General features: G+C 32.0%; 4 protein-coding genes across 4 annotated transcripts; 3 read left to right on the forward strand and 1 right to left on the reverse strand.

Moving 5' to 3' along the window:
* The first annotated feature begins 700 nt into the window (after positions 1-700).
* LOC101514965 (peptidyl-prolyl cis-trans isomerase FKBP62-like) lies at positions 701-5,123 on the forward strand. Its single transcript, XM_004510179.4, has 13 exons — positions 701-1,107; positions 1,239-1,325; positions 1,879-2,139; positions 2,231-2,305; positions 2,399-2,479; positions 2,587-2,781; positions 2,888-2,983; positions 3,069-3,244; positions 3,789-3,911; positions 4,002-4,148; positions 4,233-4,360; positions 4,486-4,606; positions 4,751-5,123. The coding sequence occupies exons 1-13, from the start codon at positions 915-917 to the stop codon at positions 4,799-4,801; spliced, it is 1,734 nt and encodes a 577-aa protein (XP_004510236.1). The 5' UTR covers positions 701-914; the 3' UTR covers positions 4,802-5,123.
* A 523-nt stretch (positions 5,124-5,646) lies between these two features.
* Positions 5,647-6,798, forward strand: LOC101514635 (class II metallothionein-like protein 1A). Its single transcript, XM_004510178.4, has 2 exons — positions 5,647-5,864; positions 6,424-6,798. The coding sequence occupies exons 1-2, from the start codon at positions 5,785-5,787 to the stop codon at positions 6,578-6,580; spliced, it is 237 nt and encodes a 78-aa protein (XP_004510235.1). The 5' UTR covers positions 5,647-5,784; the 3' UTR covers positions 6,581-6,798.
* Positions 6,799-10,751: 3,953 nt separating this feature from the next.
* On the forward strand, positions 10,752-13,417 carry LOC101514314 (small ribosomal subunit protein eS8). Its single transcript, XM_004510177.3, has 5 exons — positions 10,752-10,903; positions 11,007-11,079; positions 12,004-12,334; positions 12,860-13,029; positions 13,119-13,417. Exons 1-5 carry the CDS (start codon positions 10,900-10,902, stop codon positions 13,192-13,194), a joined length of 654 nt encoding a protein of 217 aa, XP_004510234.1. The 5' UTR covers positions 10,752-10,899; the 3' UTR covers positions 13,195-13,417.
* Positions 13,418-14,630: 1,213 nt separating this feature from the next.
* LOC101513981 (probable xyloglucan glycosyltransferase 6) lies at positions 14,631-20,465 on the reverse strand. The gene is made up of 5 exons (XM_004510176.4): positions 19,348-20,465; positions 18,054-18,362; positions 16,777-17,067; positions 16,581-16,694; positions 14,631-15,764 (listed from the first exon to the last, which is right to left on the reverse strand). The coding sequence occupies exons 1-5, from the start codon at positions 20,074-20,076 to the stop codon at positions 15,129-15,131; spliced, it is 2,079 nt and encodes a 692-aa protein (XP_004510233.1). The 5' UTR covers positions 20,077-20,465; the 3' UTR covers positions 14,631-15,128.
* Positions 20,466-20,577: the final 112 nt, after the last annotated feature.

Consider the following 20,577-nt stretch of genomic DNA (forward strand, 5'->3'; position numbering starts at 1 on the left):
ATTTTATCATTTTACATATATTAAAAAAAATATATAAATATAAATAATATTAATTAAAGAATATAATTAATAAGAACCAAATAGAAAATTAAAAAGAAAAATTATTTTTGAAATATTTGTATATACAAACGAATCAATTATTGTAAAACATGAAATAATTTTTATCATTTCACTAACCTTCGCAGAATATTTTTTTTTTAATGTATAGATGAAATAATATAATTAACATCCGAAAATTCTATATATCTAAACATTTTTTATATCTTCGTAGTTAATATTTTATTTATTTATTTTAATTTCAATAATAATTTGTATTTTTAATTAAATTAGTGTTTATTTTTATTTTTATTTTTTTTATCTCTTAAATATTTTTTGTTTTAAATTTAATTTTGTTTTAAAATCATTTTTAATGTTAGTGATTGTTAATCGGACAAGGGACACAAATAAAAAAAAATATAAATTTATGTCTGACAAAAATAAAAAGAACACAAATTTACATATATTAAACATATATACTTTCATTTAAATTTTTTTTCTTGTAAATTTACATTTTGTATGTTTTCTATCTTTCATTTGCAATTTCATTTTATTTAACCGTCGTTAATAAAAAGAAAAACGATTTTAAAACCAAATTAAATCTGAAATTGAATAAAAAAAAAAAAATTAAACCTTAGAAATAATAAGATGAAATGGAGGGTGAAAAGTAAAAGTTCCGGTGTCTGGAAGCATCTAAACCCTCGATTCTGGAAACTATTACCCATTCTATTTCTGAGACTTTAGCCATAGAACTCTCTCGAACCCCTCGACAACTCACTTTCATTTCCATTTATATCATCCCTCTTCTTCACGCATTCCTTGCATTCATTCATCTCCGCATTTTCTTCTACTTTTCGATTTCGCACATTTCGTAAATCATGGACGAAGATTTCGACATCCCGGCGACCGAGCCAATGAACGACGACTTCGACTTCGCCGGCGTCGGTGACGACGAGAATCTGATTCTCAAGGTCGGCGAAGAGAAGGAGATTGGTAAACAAGGCTTGAAGAAAAAGCTTATCAAAGAAGGTGAAGCATGGGAAACCCCCGATGTTGGCGATGAAGTTCAAGGTTCCTCCTCCTCTCTCTCTCTTGCTATATGTTACTGTTAATTATCCGTTGATTAGATTGAATTGGATTAGGTTTGTTCTATTCTTTTTTTTTTTTTTTAAATAATGTTCAATTTTTCTGTTGATGCGCAGTTCACTACACTGGAACGTTGCTTGATGGTACTAAGTTTGATTCCAGCAGAGATAGGGGAACTCCTTTCAAATTCACGCTTGGACAAGGTGAGTGCAATGGAACGATTTTAATTGTTTTTTCTTTCTTCAATTTTTTTATTATCTTAAATTTGATTGATACTGGAATTTGATTGATACTGTAAATGATTAGATCTGTTAATTTCCATGGTTGATTGAGGTTGTGTCTGGGTATATAGTTATAGTTTAGTTAAGTACTTATTGAATAAGTGATTATCATATCGATGCTTATGATGAATAAGCTGTTTCTGTAATCAAATAGTGAATGTAGTTAAATGTTTTTATGTATAAATTTTTAGCTGTTTTGATGAGTTGAAAGCAGATAGATATGGCATAAAGTTATTTTCACACAAAACACTTGCACTAATGCTTATGTCATGTGATATACAAATTAAGCGGTTAATATGCTATTCCAAATGTACATGGATTCCTTCACAGTCTCTGATTGCAGTTTTTGAATTGTTACTTTGCTTAGTTCTCCAATGCAGATGTTACTATTACTAATTACTAATGATAGTTTATATGTTTTAATTGATAATGTGCAATCCTTGTTTTACAAACATAAGCTACCTTGGGCTTGCAGGGCAAGTTATCAAAGGATGGGACCTAGGTATTAAAACAATGAAGAAAGGAGAAAATGCCCTTTTCACAATCCCAGCTGAACTGGCTTATGGTGAATCTGGTTCTCCTCCAACTATTCCTCCCAATGCTACTCTCCAGTTCGATGTTGAGCTGCTGTCCTGGACTAGTGTCAAGGATATATGTAAGGATGGAGGATTGTTTAAGAAGATACTTAAGGAGGGGGAGAAATGGGAAAACCCAAAGGATCCTGATGAAGTTTTTGGTATACATGTTTCTAACATATTTCACTTTTCATCAGACAAATCTTTTATGTGACTCGGTGTTAACTATAAGCTCAACACATGGTATTGCAGTTAAGTACGAAGCATGTCTTGATGACGGAACACTTGTAGCAAAATCTGATGGTGTGGAGTTCGCAGTCAAGGATGGTCAGTGGTCACAATTCTTGTCAGTCTCTTGAATTATCAATCTTTTCTTGTATGGGGTGTCTTACATTTATGTTTACCATTACCATGTGACAGGTCATTTTTGTCCTGCATTGTCAAAGGCTGTTAAGACCATGAAAAAAGGAGAGAAAGTGATCTTGACTGTGAAGCCACAGTGTAAGTGGTCTACAAAGTCTCTTTAGGAAATGATTATATATCAATACTATTATTCAAGGATTTCACTAGTAATCGTGATACTTATGCTTTTCATTATTGTGTTATAGATGGATTTGGTGAGAAGGGCAAGCCAGCACATGGTGATGAAGGTGCAGTTCCACCCAATGCAACATTGCAGATTGCTCTCGAGTTAGTTTCTTGGAAGACTGTTTCTGAAGTAACTGACGACAAGAAGGTCATAAAAAAGATCCTCAAAGAAGGGGAAGGATATGAGCGTCCAAATGAGGGAGCTGTTGTGAAATGTAAATCCTCATCAATGCAAATGATGACTCTTTGTGTTCATTATCTTTTTAATGGAACTAGTGCATGGATTCTGATACGATCTTTATTCAATTTGCATTTTTGCAGTGAAACTAATTGGTAAGCTGCAAGATGGCACTGTATTTTTGAAGAAGGGCCATAGTGATGATGAAGCCGACCTGTTTGAATTCAAAACAGATGAGGGTAATTTGAGTTGTCCCAATGTCCTACCCTCTCGCCTAGATTTGTTTTTATACCAACTAAAGAGAATGTCTGTTGTATTGAGCAGAGCAAGTGATTGATGGGCTGGATAGAGCTGTAATGACCATGAAGAAGGGTGAGGTAGCATCTTTGACCATTGCGCCTGAGTATGCTTTTGGTTCATCAGAGTCTCAGAAGGAATTGGCAGTTGTTCCTCCTAATTCAACCTTGTATTATGAGCTTGAGCTAGTATCATTCGTCAAGGTAAACAAATAACTTACTGATAATCTTCAATTATGCATTGATATATTTCAATTATTGGAGAGGAACATTGGCAGCTTTAGTTTAACAAAGTTCACAAGATTAAGAGAGTAAAGATTCAAACCAAAGCAGGGAACTGCCTTTTGTTTTTATATATTATTTCTTCCTGCCACTTCCAAGTTTGGGATTTTTCTTTACAGTTTTGTACCCTCTTTTTTCATTTCTGTGTTAATAAAATATTAGCTGTTTTGATTCTCATCCCCAAATTGAATTTCTTGACATAATTTCTTAGCCTAATAAAGAGACAAAGGCTTAACAGTTTTCTTTGGGTAAAGATTCAAACAATGGAAATCAATCCTTGGAAAAAAAATGTAGATTGATTAACAGAGTTAAACATTACACTTTTCAATGAATAATTTTCAAATTGGTCAGGTGTTTTCAGGACACTGGTTAGCAGGAATCATATAAGAATGATTTCATTTTTTTTCTTCTTTCTCTGACTTGTTGCTTTCTTTGCATTTATGAATCGCTCCTTACTTGCTTTAAGGATAAGGAGTCCTGGGACATGAACACTGAAGAAAAGATAGAAGCTGCTGGGAAGAAGAAAGAAGAAGGGAATGCATTGTTTAAAACTGGGAAATATGCCAGAGCTTCTAAAAGATATGAGAAGGTAATCAAAATTACATTGGTATTTTTCACCCTCATCTACTTCAATGCAAGGCTTTGAGACATTCTTTATAATACGGAAACCATAATGCAGGCTGTGAAGTACATAGAGTATGATACTTCCTTTAGTGAAGAGCAGAAGAAGAGTGCCAAGGCTTTGAAGGTTGCTTGTAATCTGAACGATGCAGCATGCAAGCTGAAGTTGAAAGACTATAAACAGGCAGAGAAATTGTGCACAAAGGTATGGCTAATGTCTCTAATCTCTTAGAAAATCACTGCTTTTGTTTTCCCAAAATCAATAACTGATATTTACATGGGCAAGCAGGTTCTGGAGCTTGAGAGCACTAGTGTGAAGGCCCTTTATAGAAGGGCGCAGGCATATATTCAGTTGGCTGACTTGGATTTGGCTGAATTTGATATCAAGAAAGCCCTTGAGATTGATCCTGACAACAGGTAATAAATATTCTAAATAAATTACTTCTGTGTAGGCCTTTATATAATTAGAATTTCTTGTATTTTGGATTTACTTGGATTTTTCTTGTAAATAAAAAAAATTGGTTTTGATTTTTAAAAACCAGGGATGTGAAGCTGGAGTACAAGGTTTTGAAGGAAAAGATGAAGGAGATTAATAAGAAAGATGCAAAATTTTATGGGAATATGTTCAGCAAAATGAAAAAGTTGGATTCACTTGACAATAGCGTGAGTATTCCATCTCTATTGATACTCTAGTAAATTTTAATTTCTGGACAATGCATTACTGATGATGTCAAGTTGGAGTCGAAGTATGGTTTATTTTATTTATGTATCTGTGTTTAATCTTCTGCATTTATTTACTACATGCAGAAATCGGCACCAAAGGATGCGGAACCCATGAGTATTGACAGCAAGGCATAGAGCAAGCACCATGGAAAATTTATCAAAACTAGTTTATTTGTTTCTCGACATTTGATAATTGTGATGGATTTTAAGGGATGTCATTTGGGACAGGTTTAGTTATATTATCATGAATAGGGAAAGTTATGTTGATGAAATTAGTTACCAATTATGCTAGACACTGGATTCCGCATTGTGTAGTGGAACCAGTAGACCACATTCATGTGCTTGGATCATAATGTTCTACTATGCGCAATATTGAGTTTAAGGAAACAGTTAAAGCATTTGAAACTTTGAATTGTCCTGAATTTTACTGATCAATATACACTCTCTCTTAACTCAATTATAAGTAATTAATTATATGCATCGAGCCTCATAAATCCTAAAATTATTATTTCATTTGTTAAAAAGTTTCGGTTTACTATGTACGAAATTTTATTTTGTTTAACTACGAGAGAAAAATGTTTTATAAAAAACTGAAAAATGAATTGTATTTTTTTATACCAGGATATTTTGAATATAATTTCAAACAAATTCTAAATTCTTCCACTTTTGTAGTGAGGTTTAACTTGGCTCAAAAAGGTATATTCATCCTTCCAAATAACTCCTCCCCCTTTATCTCCTCATTATCCTCCAACTTAGTAGACAAACTAAACCGAAAATTGTGAAACGTACTTATGAATATTCTATTGTCCACATGTTGATGAATAGTATCAACATAAATAAATAAAAAATGTAAAATTAAATAGCACGTTTAATTAGTAGGTCATTTACATGTGCTCCAAATCTAACTTCTTTTAAGTAGGCTGGGTCAAGCGAGGAGTTGGCATGAAAAGTGGTTGGCAAAGGTGACATTTGTCACTAAATCCCCCTACTTGACAAGAAAAAGACACTAAAGCCCCTTAACTGAATGAAGCCAATATTATAAAACCTCAATTAAGAAGAACATTAAGGTTTATAAATTATAGAAGATTTGAGAAATTAGGAAAGAAAGAAAGAGAGAAATGGCAGATACGGGAGCTAGAAGGGTATGTGACAATGTGTGCGGCTGCACAATTCCATGTGCTGGTGATTCCACTTGCAGGTTAATTTCTTTTGTTTTTTATATTCTTTTTTTATTACATTTGTTTACATGTTCTAATTTATTGTGATAAATGATAATCGTTTATGCCTATTAAAGTTTATTACAAATGGAAAAGGCCAAGATGCATAGAATATTTTATATTACATGTTCCAATTCTTTTTAATGGATTTTTTTACAAGATAAACATTTATCACAAAATCGAAATGCATATTTGTGAAAAAACTCGGATTTCAAATATATATTTCAATAATATATCAAATGTTTGTACATCTATTTCAATATAATATTTTTTTCCATACACCATTCAAATCAAAGCACACTATTATATTCACTTTGTTATGATGATCAAAAGTTGTATTAAAACCGATTCAACAAAACCGAAGAAGTTTGATGACAAATTTGATCATTCGACTGACCAATGAACAAAAGAACCCCTATTATTATGTTTTAATCAAAAACCATTTTCTCTTAAAATTTCCATATCCCTCTCAAATTTGGTACTAGTATATAATTATTATTACTATTATACCCTTAAGATGTTTTCAACAATTCACTGCAGGTGCATAGGGAGTGAATCCGCAAGTGAAGTTGATCACACAACATGTTCATGCGGGGAGCACTGTGGATGCAATCCATGTGGATGTCCCAAGAATGTTGCAACTGGAACTGGTTGCAAATGTTCCTCTACTTGCAAATGTACTTCATGTCACACCTAATAGCTAGCAAGCTAGGTGAATCAGTTTACCACCAGATATTGATCAACTATGCTATTTTATTAGTTTATGCAATGTTAACAATAATAACTACTAGTTTTGCTTGGTTTTGTGGTTGAATATGAAGCTGTGTATGTATAAGAATGCATGCATATGCAATTGAATATTGAAGTTTAATTCTTTCTAAAAGTTAAAATACAAGATAAATGGTTGCAATTCTCTCGCTCACTCTTATCAAATGTTAGTGACCACTTATTTATATCAAAATCAAGTGCTAGAAATTAAAAGTACATGACTAAAAAAATAATTAAATGTACATTTTATTTTATGACACTAAGAGTATCTTCAATGGAGTATTCAAGAGGATTTCATAAGAGAATGAACTTGTTCCTTATTATTTCTCTCCATTGGAGAAGTATAAGGTGACAAAACTGAGTTTCATCGAACCAAGTATGATGTAGCATTGTGTGAATCACTTGCTAGTAGTATATGAAACCCAAAACGAGTTACTTAAACTATAACCATTTGAGATGCTCTAATTTCCCTTTAAACATATACAAGAGTAAAAAGGGTGACTTGCAAATTGCAATTGATTATTTATTGTTCTTTTGGTTTGTAATCTTTTTTCTTTTTTACTGGATTTTGGTTTTCATCAAATGTGTGTTACCACTTATATATAATTGCTTGAATGATTTTCTAATAAAGTTACTTAAGTATAATCTAGTAGCGAAAAACATATATTACTGAGTTACTTTTTTGACGCAATATTTATGAGTTACTTTTTTTGACGCAATATTTATGAGTTACTTAATTCTAGCTTTTGTTTATTTTGTATAGTTTTTACAAAAGTAAGTTTAAAGACATCTAAGAAATTTGTTTTTGTATGATTTTTATTTTTTATTTTTTACTTTGTGATTTTTATTTTAAGCGATTAGATGTGAACACTACTGATATTGTTGTCATCTTCATTTTTTTACTTGAAATGATACTCATTTTTACTTTGTTTTCTTTATTTTGAGATATAAATTCTTTCAATCTATTCGATTTTTTTACTGTAATGAGTTATTTATTTTTTAGAATGATGGAATTTATTTTTTTAAATATCTTTCAACTATCGTTATCTTAATGAGTTAGAAGGTTAATTTATCTAGTTTGAGTTAAGAGTTAAAGAAATAAAATACATAAATTCAAATATAAGAAAAAAAAAATCGTAATACACTAGTTATTAGCTTTCATAAAAAAGATGGTGCTTTTTCTTAACAAACTTCTAAGTTTCAACAATATTTACATAAAGCCAAAATATTTGAAAATAAGACTGAATATTTTTTTTATTACTACAAATAATTAAAAAACAACGCCATATTAAAAGTGTATTATTTGCCTATCCAACTAGATTTGAGAATATAATATTATCCGGATCTCACAGTTGAGGTTGCACGAACCTTATCACATGTGAAACCATTCGATAAGACATTGTGTATAGAAAGGATAACACAATTGAATTTGAGTTAAGAAGGGCACTCCTTTTGCTAATGTTCACAAATTCATTAGGTCGAAAGTCACCTTCAGAATAAGTTGGAATTTTTCAAAATTTACATGCTTGAATGGGAAATCAATAAATTTTATTGGGTATTAAGAACACCATCTAATTTTATTTTTGGGATTTTCAATTTATAAATTATAATTATTTACTTACAATATTTTTTATTTTTTTCACTATAATGTTTGATTCGCAAAACAATAAATATTAAATAAAACAATATAAAAATGTGCATGACAACATTTTATATTCCACTATATACGATGGTCGATGTACAATACAAACAATTTTACAGTGCACTTCATTTGATAGGTATATTCACCCAAAAAAATGTAATTTTTACTATAATAGAGAGGGAGAGAGGTAAATGAGAGAATCGTGAGAGAATAGAGAGATAAGAGATAGAGAGGGTGGAGAAGAGTTGGGAGAAAGCCGGAAGAGAGACATGAAATAATAGGTAGAAAGATAAAAATGGAGAGAGAAAATAGAGGGAGAGAGACATGACATAGTAGAGAAAGATGGAGGGACTTAATACAATATAGAGATAGGAGAGAGATGAATGAGGATAATAATTTTTTAGTAGAAAATAGACAAACATACATCTTTTTAAGTTTAACTCAATTTTCACTTAGGTTCCGTAAGTTATATTTTTTTTTCTTTCCGATTATGTCCGTTAAGTTACATTCATTTGCACCATTAACCTTTAAGATATATTAAATATTGCACGTAGTCTTTTTAGTTTGAATTTTTTTCAAATTAGTGTCATATGATCCCTGTTTTATCCCAATCTCATCAAAATACGAAAACAAGTTATTCTTTCCCGCTCTATGTATTTTACTAAATGAAACGCACCCTAAATATAACTAGACATTTCATACACATATAATTTTATGTAGACCATTTATTTTTTAGTAATGACAATTGTTAAGAGCTTGTTTGATTGGGTTTTTAAAAATTGTACTTCACTTTTATAAAATAATAAAACTAAAAAATCCACTTAACAATACTTTTTATATTCAAGTGTTTTTAAAATTGTTTTGATTTTATGTTTTTAAAAAAGAGAAAAATGGAAACATCTTTTTGATGTTTTGATTCTCTATTTTGAGTTTAAAAAATACACGGAGAATTGACATATTTCATTAGTGATATTAATGTAAATATATGAAAAAATTACTCTAATTTTATAATGTAGTGTTTTTTGTTAAAGTTTAGTGACCATTTACTTAGTATGAGCCTATGTGTTATTTTTCATTTTTTGTTGTGAGTGGATGTGTTGGGTGGTATTTATGTTTGAGTGTTTTGGACTTTTTTTGGTAAATGTTATTATTAATAGTACTTACGTGATAAATGTATTTTTTTTTATATAAAAAAAAAACATAATGTTTAAATTCATTCTTTTTTTATATAAAAAAAACACAGCGGTTAAATTCACACGTACTAATTGTGAAAAATTATAGATTCGAACATGTATCTGTATATAAAATATTTTTATAATAATCATATGAGTTGTACTTACAGATATTGATAAATTTCTCTTTATTAATCATAATATAATAAAATTTAAATATGACAATTGAACTCAGATCTAATAGATACTCACAAAAAATATTTATAAAAATAAAAGTTAAAATATGCACTATAAATTAAGCACAAATAACTACCTCTAAAATTGAGTGAGCATTATAGTATCCACTAGTATCCACCTCTATCATATAATTTAATTTTATATAAAAATTAATTAATTTATAAGCTATGAAGATATGAAATATTTTTATAAGAATGTCCACACATTTATCACAAATATAAATATGATTACTATAAAAAGATTAAGGGTTAAATATGTTTAAAATATTCTAAACCTCTCTTCCACGCATAAATTAAAATTTTATGAAAATAAGTGAATTAAATATATTATTTAAAAGCTAAATGAGAGAAAAATAATTTAAATAAATTATTTTGATGTAAAAATAATGGTTATAAAACATTTATCTCATATGAATGAAAAAAGAGAAGTGTAAGACGATTAGGTTTGTAAAAAATATATTAAGTACAAATTTTTTTCTTATTTAAAATATATCATTTTGGAAAAAAAAATATAATGAATTTTTTAGTTATTATTATTTAATTTAATAAAAGATATTGAAAAAAATTAGATTAACAAACAATTTGTTTCATTTTTTCATCTCTTTAATTGTTCTGAAAAATTAGATCACCATACACAATTTTTTGTTATTCTCTTCTTAAAAGTAGTTTTAAAAAACTGATTTATAAAACCAATTTTAAAAACTAAAATGAAAAATTGATTTAACACAAGCCCTAAATCTCTATAGAACATTTTGAATGTTTTATATGTATATATTTAATAAAGAAAATATAGGTGTATGAGTATTTTTTCAGGTAATTACACTTGTACTATGTCAAGATAAATTAATTTTTAAGAGTTGTTTTTATATTATAATAAATAAAAATATTTTCTCGGCTGGAAAAAAATATATAAAAAAATATAATTGTTTTTCTTCTAATAATTACATTTATTTTAATATTAAAATATTATGTTTTCTAAAAATCTAGATTATTTCTTCTAATAATCACAAAAGTCCTTATTCTTAATGTTTATTTTTTAAAAAAGCAAGGAAGAAAGTTGGGCCATTTTTTAACAGGCCCCGGGTCCGTTCAACCCTAATTGGCACATATATAAATCATCACAAATATTAGGGTTTTCACTCTGAGTGGTGCGAGAGACCTTGTAGCAACTAGTGGAGTGCGCCTCGCATCTTTCACCATGGGTTCGTAACAATCTTTCACATTTTCGATCAATCTCAAACACCGATTATCTCTATTAGCGGCTTCAATTTTTGTCTAATGTGATTTGTTATTATAATGAATCAGGTATTTCTAGGGATTCTATGCACAAAAGGCGTGCCACTGGTGGCAAGAAGAAGGCATGGAGGAAGAAGAGAAAGTATGTTCCAAAACCCTTTTACTCTCTTTTAATACAATTTATTATTCGAATTTTTTTATTTCGACATTTATTTGTTGCTTTTGGTTGCTTCGTTTAGTTCCTCTAACTGTAGTTGATCTGTTTGTTGAGATTTTTTGGGCGTTTTGATTTTTTATAATTTTTCTTTACTTTGTTGTCGAACTGGCGGTTTTTGATGAAAATGTAATCGGTTTCAACGTAATAAGTTTTTTTAGTGATGGCAATTTTTTTTGTTTGGCTCTTGAGTTTTGTGGTTTATTATGATGTTTGGATTGGAGATGTTATTTTATTTTTGTAGAGCGTATACAAGATCTAGTTTTAGTTTATTTTGCATAATAGATTAGAAATTTTGCACTCTTTTTTGACTTTGAAAAGCTTTCTTCTCACTTTTTTGTTTTATTTTGATGTTACAACAACATACCTTCTCTTTTTTATTAACTTCACTCGAGAATTACAGTCTATAACGTATAATCTGATCACAGTTCTTGTAATGTGATCTAAGTGGGCTGCGTAGATGTTGTTGATTTTTTTTTCAACAGTTCATGTTTCGATGCTTAAAGGAGTCACTATACGTACATTAGGCTCGTGAAATTTAGTAAATTTTAAGGTGGTATAAATAAACGGAAACTAAACCTAGTTTGTCTATGTTAATGATGACCAACACCATTATTGGTTCAACAGTTTCTGTATCTAATTTATGGGCAAAACACATTTTCTGATAATTAATTAGGTGAGTAATCATTTGACAGTTGAGTTCTTTTCATAGCTATTATTTATGTCAAATTTGCTTTAGGTTTGTAAATTATATTTGTTGGAACTTATTGGATTAACGTTTGTGCTATTTTGTTATGTTATAATTTCTTTCTTATGTTTTTTCGTCTAATATATTTTGATTATTTCATTTAGGTACGAGCTTGGTCGCCAGCCAGCTAACACCAAGCTATCAAGCAACAAAACTGTTAGACGCATTCGTGTTAGAGGGGGCAATGTGAAGTGGAGAGCTCTCAGATTGGATACTGGAAATTTCTCATGGGGAAGTGAAGCTGTCACTCGTAAAACCCGTTTGCTGGATGTGGTTTACAATGCTTCCAACAATGAGCTTGTGCGAACTCAGACCCTTGTGAAGAGTGCTATCGTGCAGGTTGATGCTGCTCCTTTCAAGCAGTGGTATCTTCAACACTACGGTGTTGAAATTGGAAGGAAAAAGAAAACTGCTTCCAAAAAAGATGCACCAGAGGTAATATTTTTGGACTTTGTGCTGCATACTATTAACCCTGCTCCCTTGTTCTTATACTGTTAACTCATACGCTTGGCACATTTTGTTCATGAATCCAATTTTGTTTGCATTATTGTTTTAAATAAAAATGACCACGAGAAATTTCAAAACTGGTAGTTAATAATCTGATGTGTTTTAGTTTGATGAATCAGATATGGTTTCTGAACTGTATGTTTAGGAAAACACCTTGTTAAGCTAGTTTGCACATTGTTTTCAAGCCATCAAATCTATGTTTACTCTTTGGCTTAAATATTATGGGTTTAATTTAATTTGAACGTCTTGGTTGACTCGGGCTAATGAATGTCTGATATGTAATAGCTATACCAACTATTCGCCTTTATTTGATGTGAATTATGAATACTGGTTAATACTGAAAAATGAATGGAAACATTATTTGTGTTGTTCAATTTATGGATTTGATCAAACTGTATTATTCTGTATGGTAGTTGATGTTTTTTCTTTTTCCATTTGATGTATAACTTGCAGGAGGCCGAAGCTGTTACAGAAGAAGCCAAAAAGAGTAACCATGTCCAAAGAAAATTAGAGACACGCCAGAAAGAACGCCAGCTTGATTCCCACATTGAAGAGCAGTTTGGTGGTGGGCGTTTGCTTGCATGCATTTCATCTCGACCTGGTCAATGTGGCAGGGCTGATGGGTAAGGCTTAAATTACCATTGTTCTGCTCAAGTCCCTTTATTTAACTGTACATCTGACTTTACTGTTTGTTCCCTTTATTTTTATGTAGTTACATTCTTGAAGGAAAAGAGCTTGAATTTTACATGAAGAAACTCCAGAGGAAGAAGGGCAAGGGTGCTGCTTGATTGTACTGTTTCCAAATTTTTATTATCGTTCTAGTTGTGCTTCATTTGATGCCAATGGTCAACATTCTCCTTTTGGATATGATGCCATCTGGCATTTAGTGCGAACGTTCTGTTTAGTTTTTTGACAGTTGTTTCTTGATTTTGTTGTTAACTGTGATATTTATGATTAACAATTTTGTCACTCAATATGTTTTCAATCGTAATTTTCTTTTACTTTGTTAAACTGCAATGTCTAATTGTGAGTTGCAATAGATAAGTTAAATTTCAAAGGATCAATTTTTACAAAATTCTGCTGTCGACAATTCATAAGCAAAGTTTTCGTATGTTAGACTTTTCACTTCTCCACCAAACATCGCTATCCGTAAGAGAAATCGTCTGCGGGGACCCATATTCTGAGCTCCTTCCATGTCGCTGTATTATTTCCTTATATCTCGTCTCTTTCTGACCATTGGGCTATTGACAGTAGTATAAAACATTATTTTTAACAGTAGTATAAAACTAGGCTTTTGACAGTAGTATAAAACATTATTTTTAAAGGCTTTTGTAATCTACGTTACTCTCTTAAGTTTCAAAATTTTGAATTTTAGAGGTTGATTAAAACTGATTTGCCAATGAACGTAATCATGATCTAGTTTCAAAATACAATTGATGTTCGGAAGGACAATAATGACTTTAAATCCATGTTGTAGATGCATCTCTATTTTAATACAAAGTCAAATAGAGGGACCTATCTGATTAGTGTTTTGTTGTTTTATTGATTATTTTGAAATTTTGATTATTTATTACACTAGGTTAATATTTATGGATCAAATTGAGTATTTAGTCGTGCAAAAGAATTTGACTTATTTAACATGAATAGTTAGTACATGGAGGAGCCAGATTTGCTCCCATAGCTACCAGGACACAAGTGGCAATATCTATGAATATGTTGTAGAAAGAATGCAACTATTCCATGCTTGGAAGTTGGAAGTTTGAACTGTGATGACTTTCAAAATAACTCTACTTATGAGGAGAGAATGCTCCACTCCTTTTGAGCAAATAGAAAACAGATCTAAATAACTCTAATGAGACTTTCTGACTGATTTTTTAATTATGTTTGTGTTGCATTCCCAATCCATCGGCTAAGAAGTACATTTTTTGTACTTGCTATAAATATGCGAATGAACATGCAATTCTTAATTGATTATATTTAATGTGATAAGATGGTAGCTTAAGACATGTTTTGTATTATTTTTTCATTTTAAGAAAATGTGAAGTCTTAAGTTGTAAACAAACGTGATCTTTGTATTGAATATAAATTAAAATAAAAAATACATTACCATGCTAGTTTGCTTTGTCAGATATGTACTTGTGATTTACAAGGTTCAGATTCAGTCTTGATTTGATGAAGATAACCAATAAAATTGACGAAAAACGATGAAAACATATGCTACGGGTTGTACCAGAAATCTCAGTTTCTTGATAATAACAAATACAATTTAAGCAACAACACAATGTAACTTATGTGATTGTACAGTTTGTCCTTGTCAATATTGAAAAAGAATAACAAATGATGTAATAATATAACAGTTTCGACCTTTTCAATTCAGGCAGGCAAGCAACTTTATATATTGGTAATAAAGGTCACAAATGTCAACCCCTTTTCTCCAAGTGTCATAACACATTTTGCCATTCAGAACTGAAACAACTTTTGCTTAACTTGGCAACAACAATGAAGGCAGTAGTGATCTTTAAACCAAACAACAAACAGAACTGCAAGTTTGGTGCCAAGCAGAACTTGATTTGATTTAAATTGGGAGCCCAAAACCACTGAACAGCTCAGAGGCTCAAATCAATATGTTCTGTGATAAGTTAAGGTTTTGCCCAATGTGACATTTTATATTTGAATCAATAAGGATCTGAGAGGAGGTTTTGCATCCACTAAAAGCTGGAGCTCAACTAACCTGCTCTCCAATTAAATCAAGACCAACAACTAGAAAACTTATCCCTTGAAATAATAGGAAGTAGAAGTGAATTCCTTGAGCAGATAATAAGCTTCTAACCGAGGCAGTTAACAAAATAAATGCAAGAGCAAGTTCTTTTCTGTAGAGACGATTTTTCTTGGTCTTTGGAGCTAACTTTGACAGTTCTAGTTTGCTTAGTTCTTCAATGCCTGAATCTGAGGAAGATCTATGAAGACTATTGGATCGCATTAGAGGTTCAGATTCCTTTTCGTAGGCAACCAAATCTGTCTCTGATGATCTACCCAATTTTTTTGTTACCACCCACTCGTAAGAACTTCCGAAGCGAAATAATCCAGATATCATGGCATTAAATTTAGTTACTGACATAGTGTTCTCAAATAGAAGATAAGGCACTATAAATGGAAATGATCGCGGCGCTGGAAGAACACCTAGGATAGACATTACTCCAGGAATGTAACAAACAACCCAGGCTGGGAGCTCAGCTTCTGGAAGGAACATGGTCAATGGAAGAATGATGCAGAAGAGGGTGAACGAATAAAATGGCAGAATAAGCTTCCTCAGGAGGAAGAAAAGAAATATCAAATTGGCCTTCTTTGCCCAACTAACCTGGTACAAATAGAATCCAATCAGCAATGCATCATAGTACATCATTCTTGAAATGAAATTATCAAATTATTTTAATAAAAGTGAAGACAAACCAGTTAGCATTACATACAATGCATGCAGGATGTGGACAAAAACTTGATGAAGTATATATGGGGCATAATATGAGATTTTAATTGCCAAAAGTTTTATACAAATTAAAGTAGCATTTTTTTATGTAGGATTGAGGCTTTAAATATGTCATAGTGTCAGTAATTGACATAATTTACTTCATACAGAGGCTCAGATTCTTATAACTTTTAACATCTAATGTCTGCCGGCATGGAGCAGCATGGGCAAGTGATACACAAACTAAACTTGAATGCCAAGTTTGATAACAGATTGAACAACAGAGTAAAATGTACAAAATTAATAGCTGCATAAATGCACTTAAGCAATAAATCACGTATCTAATTTGTTTACAACATCAAATACCATCAACCCTTCCTCAGCTCACTAATAAGTTTACAATAATTTTTTTTAAAAGTAATAAGTTTACAATCATATTATTACCGAAGCAAATAAGCATGAACTTGATATTTTAGTTAGTGAATTTATGCAACAACTATTCAAATCTCACCACCAAGAATTGAATATTATTATTGAAAGACACATCGGAAATCAAGTTCCGACTTTAAAATACTTAAAAGGTTTAAATTTAGCATATCATTCTTAAAACAAAAATAAAGCAACAATAACAGAATAAGGATTTAATATAGGTCTCCTAAATTCAAAAGAATTCATCTGCTCTAGAAAGAAAATAATGAACAAACTAAATACCTTTGAACGAAGTACATCAACAAAACACAATCGAAACAATTGCATTGGGCCAGAATGCCAGCGGTGCTGTTGTTTTTTATACGCCTCATATGTCTCTGGAAGCTCACAGAGGCACTGCAAGAAGCATATAGTGAACATTTAAAACTCTCAAACATCTCAGATTATACCCGAAGATTTGAAATATAGTGCACCGTACCTTAACATCATTGAGAAATATAAACTTCCATCCACAGAGATGAGCACGAACAGCGATGTCCATGTCCTCAACAGTTGTTCGCTCTAACCAGCCACCACTCTCCTCAAGGGCTTTTATTCTCCAGACACCAGCAGTTCCATTGAAACCAAAGAAGTTAAGGAAGATGCCGTTCACTTGCTGTTCAACCTCAAAGTGGAAAGATAAATTAATATTTTGTAATCTTGTAAGCAAGTTCTCATCCTTGTTTACAAATGACCATCTTGCCTGGACTAATGCCAAATCATCCTTTCCCTTCAGTTAGAACAAAACAAGAAAAAATCGGTTAGATGGATGCTTAGTACAGGACCCAATAAATAATTCATTTAAAATGACCCATAATAAATAAGCATATTTTTTTACTAGTTATTTAGACAATCGAAAACATCTGTCCAGTTTTTATTTAGTTTTTGTCATATACAAATCTTTTTTATATCTTGAAATTATTTGGTAACATTACAGCTCATACAAATGGAATAGCGAATGATTTATAAACAGCAAAGACAGTTGCAGCATTAATGAGAATGATGACAATTGGGCAGAATTCTTCATTCAAATTAGTTTAGAATTGGAGATTGCAAAAATAAAATGCTTAATATATTCAATGAATTACAAAAGAAAACCTATTATCGAATTTATATAGTTCAATTTCCCAATTCCCAAAAGTGTCTATAATATTTTAAAAAGTGGGGATATAGGGTTGGCTTGGTGGATGGAGTGAGAGAGTTAAGGAATATGAAGTGAAAAGGAGATCAGAGGTTTGATCCCCATCCCTAACAAAATACTAACATTTGTCGTTAAAAAAAAGAAGAAAAAAGAAAACTCAACTAACAAGATATATGTTTTTCAGATTATAATCCTTGGATGAATTACACTAACAACAATGGTCCAAGAAATATTGGAAAATGGTACAGAATCAGACTTTGTTTTGAATGAGAGAGTAGTGGACGGAAGGACATGGTACAACTTATCACACATCCCTCTGAATGAATATATGATTTAAAATCAGAAACTTGATTATTGCACATAACACTGTATTGGATGCTTGAGATTCAAAAGTGCATCAGCCTCTAGTTTGAGCGTTTGGGGTGGGGCAAATATTTTGAAAGTAAAACTCTAGCTAAGACATAACAAAGGCATTGGAAGCATACTATTCTAGACTCTAGTATAAATAACATATTCTGTTGCTATATCTACTGAAATCAAGATTACTTTTAACTTCAAATTTATTGACTAATTACCTTGAAATAAGGTATTGTCTTCTTTAAGAAATCTGGCGTTGGCTGGAAATCAGCATCAAATATTGCCACATACTCATAATCCTTGACATAATCACAACCCATTGCAGATTTAAGATTCCCTGCCTTGTATCCTGTACGTATAAGCCTATGTCGGTATATAATCCGAACACCCCTTTGTTGCCATTTATGCACTTCTGCCTTGATGAGCTGTTGAATATCTGCTTCATCAGAATCATCAAGAACTTGTACAAGCATTCTCTCCTTTGGCCAATCGAGGATACTAACTGCTGCAATGGATTGATGGTAAACCTATGGTACAACAACGAAAAAATGTAAGTAATGGTCCACTTATACATTTATTTCTGTCAATAATTACACTTTCTATATATAGTCTCTATCTGCATAAATTGAGTATTCATCGCAAGTATTCTGATGAAAGCGCACACGCCTACCAACTCTCTTAAACAACCACATAAACACAATTGACACAAAAATCCTCTCTCATTTTCCCACTTAATAAATGGAGCAACAAAAACACAACTACCCAGTTGATCCCACTCACAACGTAACAGCAAACACCCATTCTATCATAGCTCTAACCTCCAAGACAAAAACCCTTTCATTATCCCTTCTGCAAATTACAAAGCTCTAACTTTAATCAGCAACACACACCCACATCAGTTAGGTCCATTTTACCCATATCCCCAAGGCATAGCTTGAGGGGTTGATCTGGGACACCCGAAGGAGTTTGAGACAGAGGTCCAAGGTCAAACCTTGACGACTAACTATTAACATATGTCTATCTGAAAAGGAAAAAAAAAACAACACACCCCTGTAACACTGGTTCACAGCACCACTACACATTTAAACAACAAAAACACTTGTGCGCACAACCACCTAATTTAGGCCCATTTTATCCATATTAATAACACTATTCATCACTGACAGCTATACATGAATAAAACATAATCCTTCTACTCTTTCACAAGATTCACATAAAATCATGTATCAGGGGATATAAGGTTGACTTAGTGCCTGGGTGGAAGAGTTAAGGTGTGGAGTGATATGGTGGTCTGGAATTCGATTCTCATCTCCAGCATAATACTAACAAATTAACATACTAACATTAGTCATTTAAAAAAAAAGATAAGATCATGTATCCCCTATAAAATGTTAAGAACCTAAGGCATGAATCCTAAAAATAAATAAACATATAAATAAAACCAGTAGCAGCAGCATTTAATTTTAAACAAAAATGGGTTTCAAAAGGACTAAGAAACCTACATGTTCTTACCTCCCTCTCATTGCACATAGGAATCTGAACCAAAACCATAGGATAATCCTCAACACTCTCAACATTCCCATCATAATCCACAGAAGCAACAGGCCTAATCCTCCTAAACTTGATCCAAAAACACCCCAAGATCAAAACAATCCTATCCACCGACTGCACAATGAACAAAACAATGCACATATTCGTCAAACTCTGCAACGGCGGCGCCAAATAATTCGCCCGAATATCAATCCACCGCGCGTAAAACTCCCCAACCAATCCCAACACATCGGCCGACCCCACCGACGGCGGCCGGAAATGCCAGCCTTTAAAATAAGCAACCAACTCAAACCCTAACAAAGCAATCACAACAATCAAAAACACCCTGATCGCTCTATAAAGCCTCGAAGAAGACGAATCAGCTGGCGAATCACGCGAAATGATTCGACGGTTCGCCGTTCTTACAAGGTAGAGTAAACCATTGGATAAGAATCCAACGGTTGCGGCGATTTGTTGGAATTTCAATAAACAAACCCATGATAACTGTCGCGCACTCCGTGTACGTTCCTTTTTCACCGACGGATTCGAACGGACGTTGCTGCTTCCTCCACCGCCGCCGTTTCCGGCGACATCTACGGCGATAAAAGGAGAAGACGACTGTTCAATTTTCTCTTCGAAGAGATCGAGATTTTCCTTTTCTCTTTGTTTATTCCACCATTCCTGAAATTCATAGTTTGGTGCACGAGACATATAGAAACCAAAAATATGAAGAATGAAGCAAATATCCAAAGCTATGAACAAAGTGAGAGAAAGAGAGAGATCTTTGGTGTTTTTTTTTTTCAAATTTTTTTTTTGGTTTTTTTTTGGTGCGATCCAAAGGGGAAGGGAAGTGTACTAAATTTGGAAAGGTTGAAGCAAGTTTTTAGGTTGTTATGTTTCTTGTTTTGGGTTTCTGTTATGGAAGTTGAAAGACACGCGCTGCTTTGGTTTGTTAAAGAGGACGGTGGCGCGTGGAAGAATTGGAGGGGTTAAAGAATGACAGTGGTAGATGGGAGATTGGGTGAGTGAGTAAGTAGGAGACAAGAGTGAGGAGGTTCATGTGACTTCACTTCAATTAAGACTGCCCTACCTTGTTTTAGTGTTACTTGTTTAATATATCACTTGGAGTTGGAGGGAGTTTGCAATCTATGCTAATTTGATTTCGATTTGCTTAGTCTTTTTATTTTTAATTAATTACCTCATTATTAATTT

This window comes from Cicer arietinum, chromosome 7, assembly GCF_000331145.2.
Source record: "Cicer arietinum cultivar CDC Frontier isolate Library 1 chromosome 7, Cicar.CDCFrontier_v2.0, whole genome shotgun sequence".
Lineage (NCBI taxonomy): Eukaryota > Viridiplantae > Streptophyta > Magnoliopsida > Fabales > Fabaceae > Cicer > Cicer arietinum.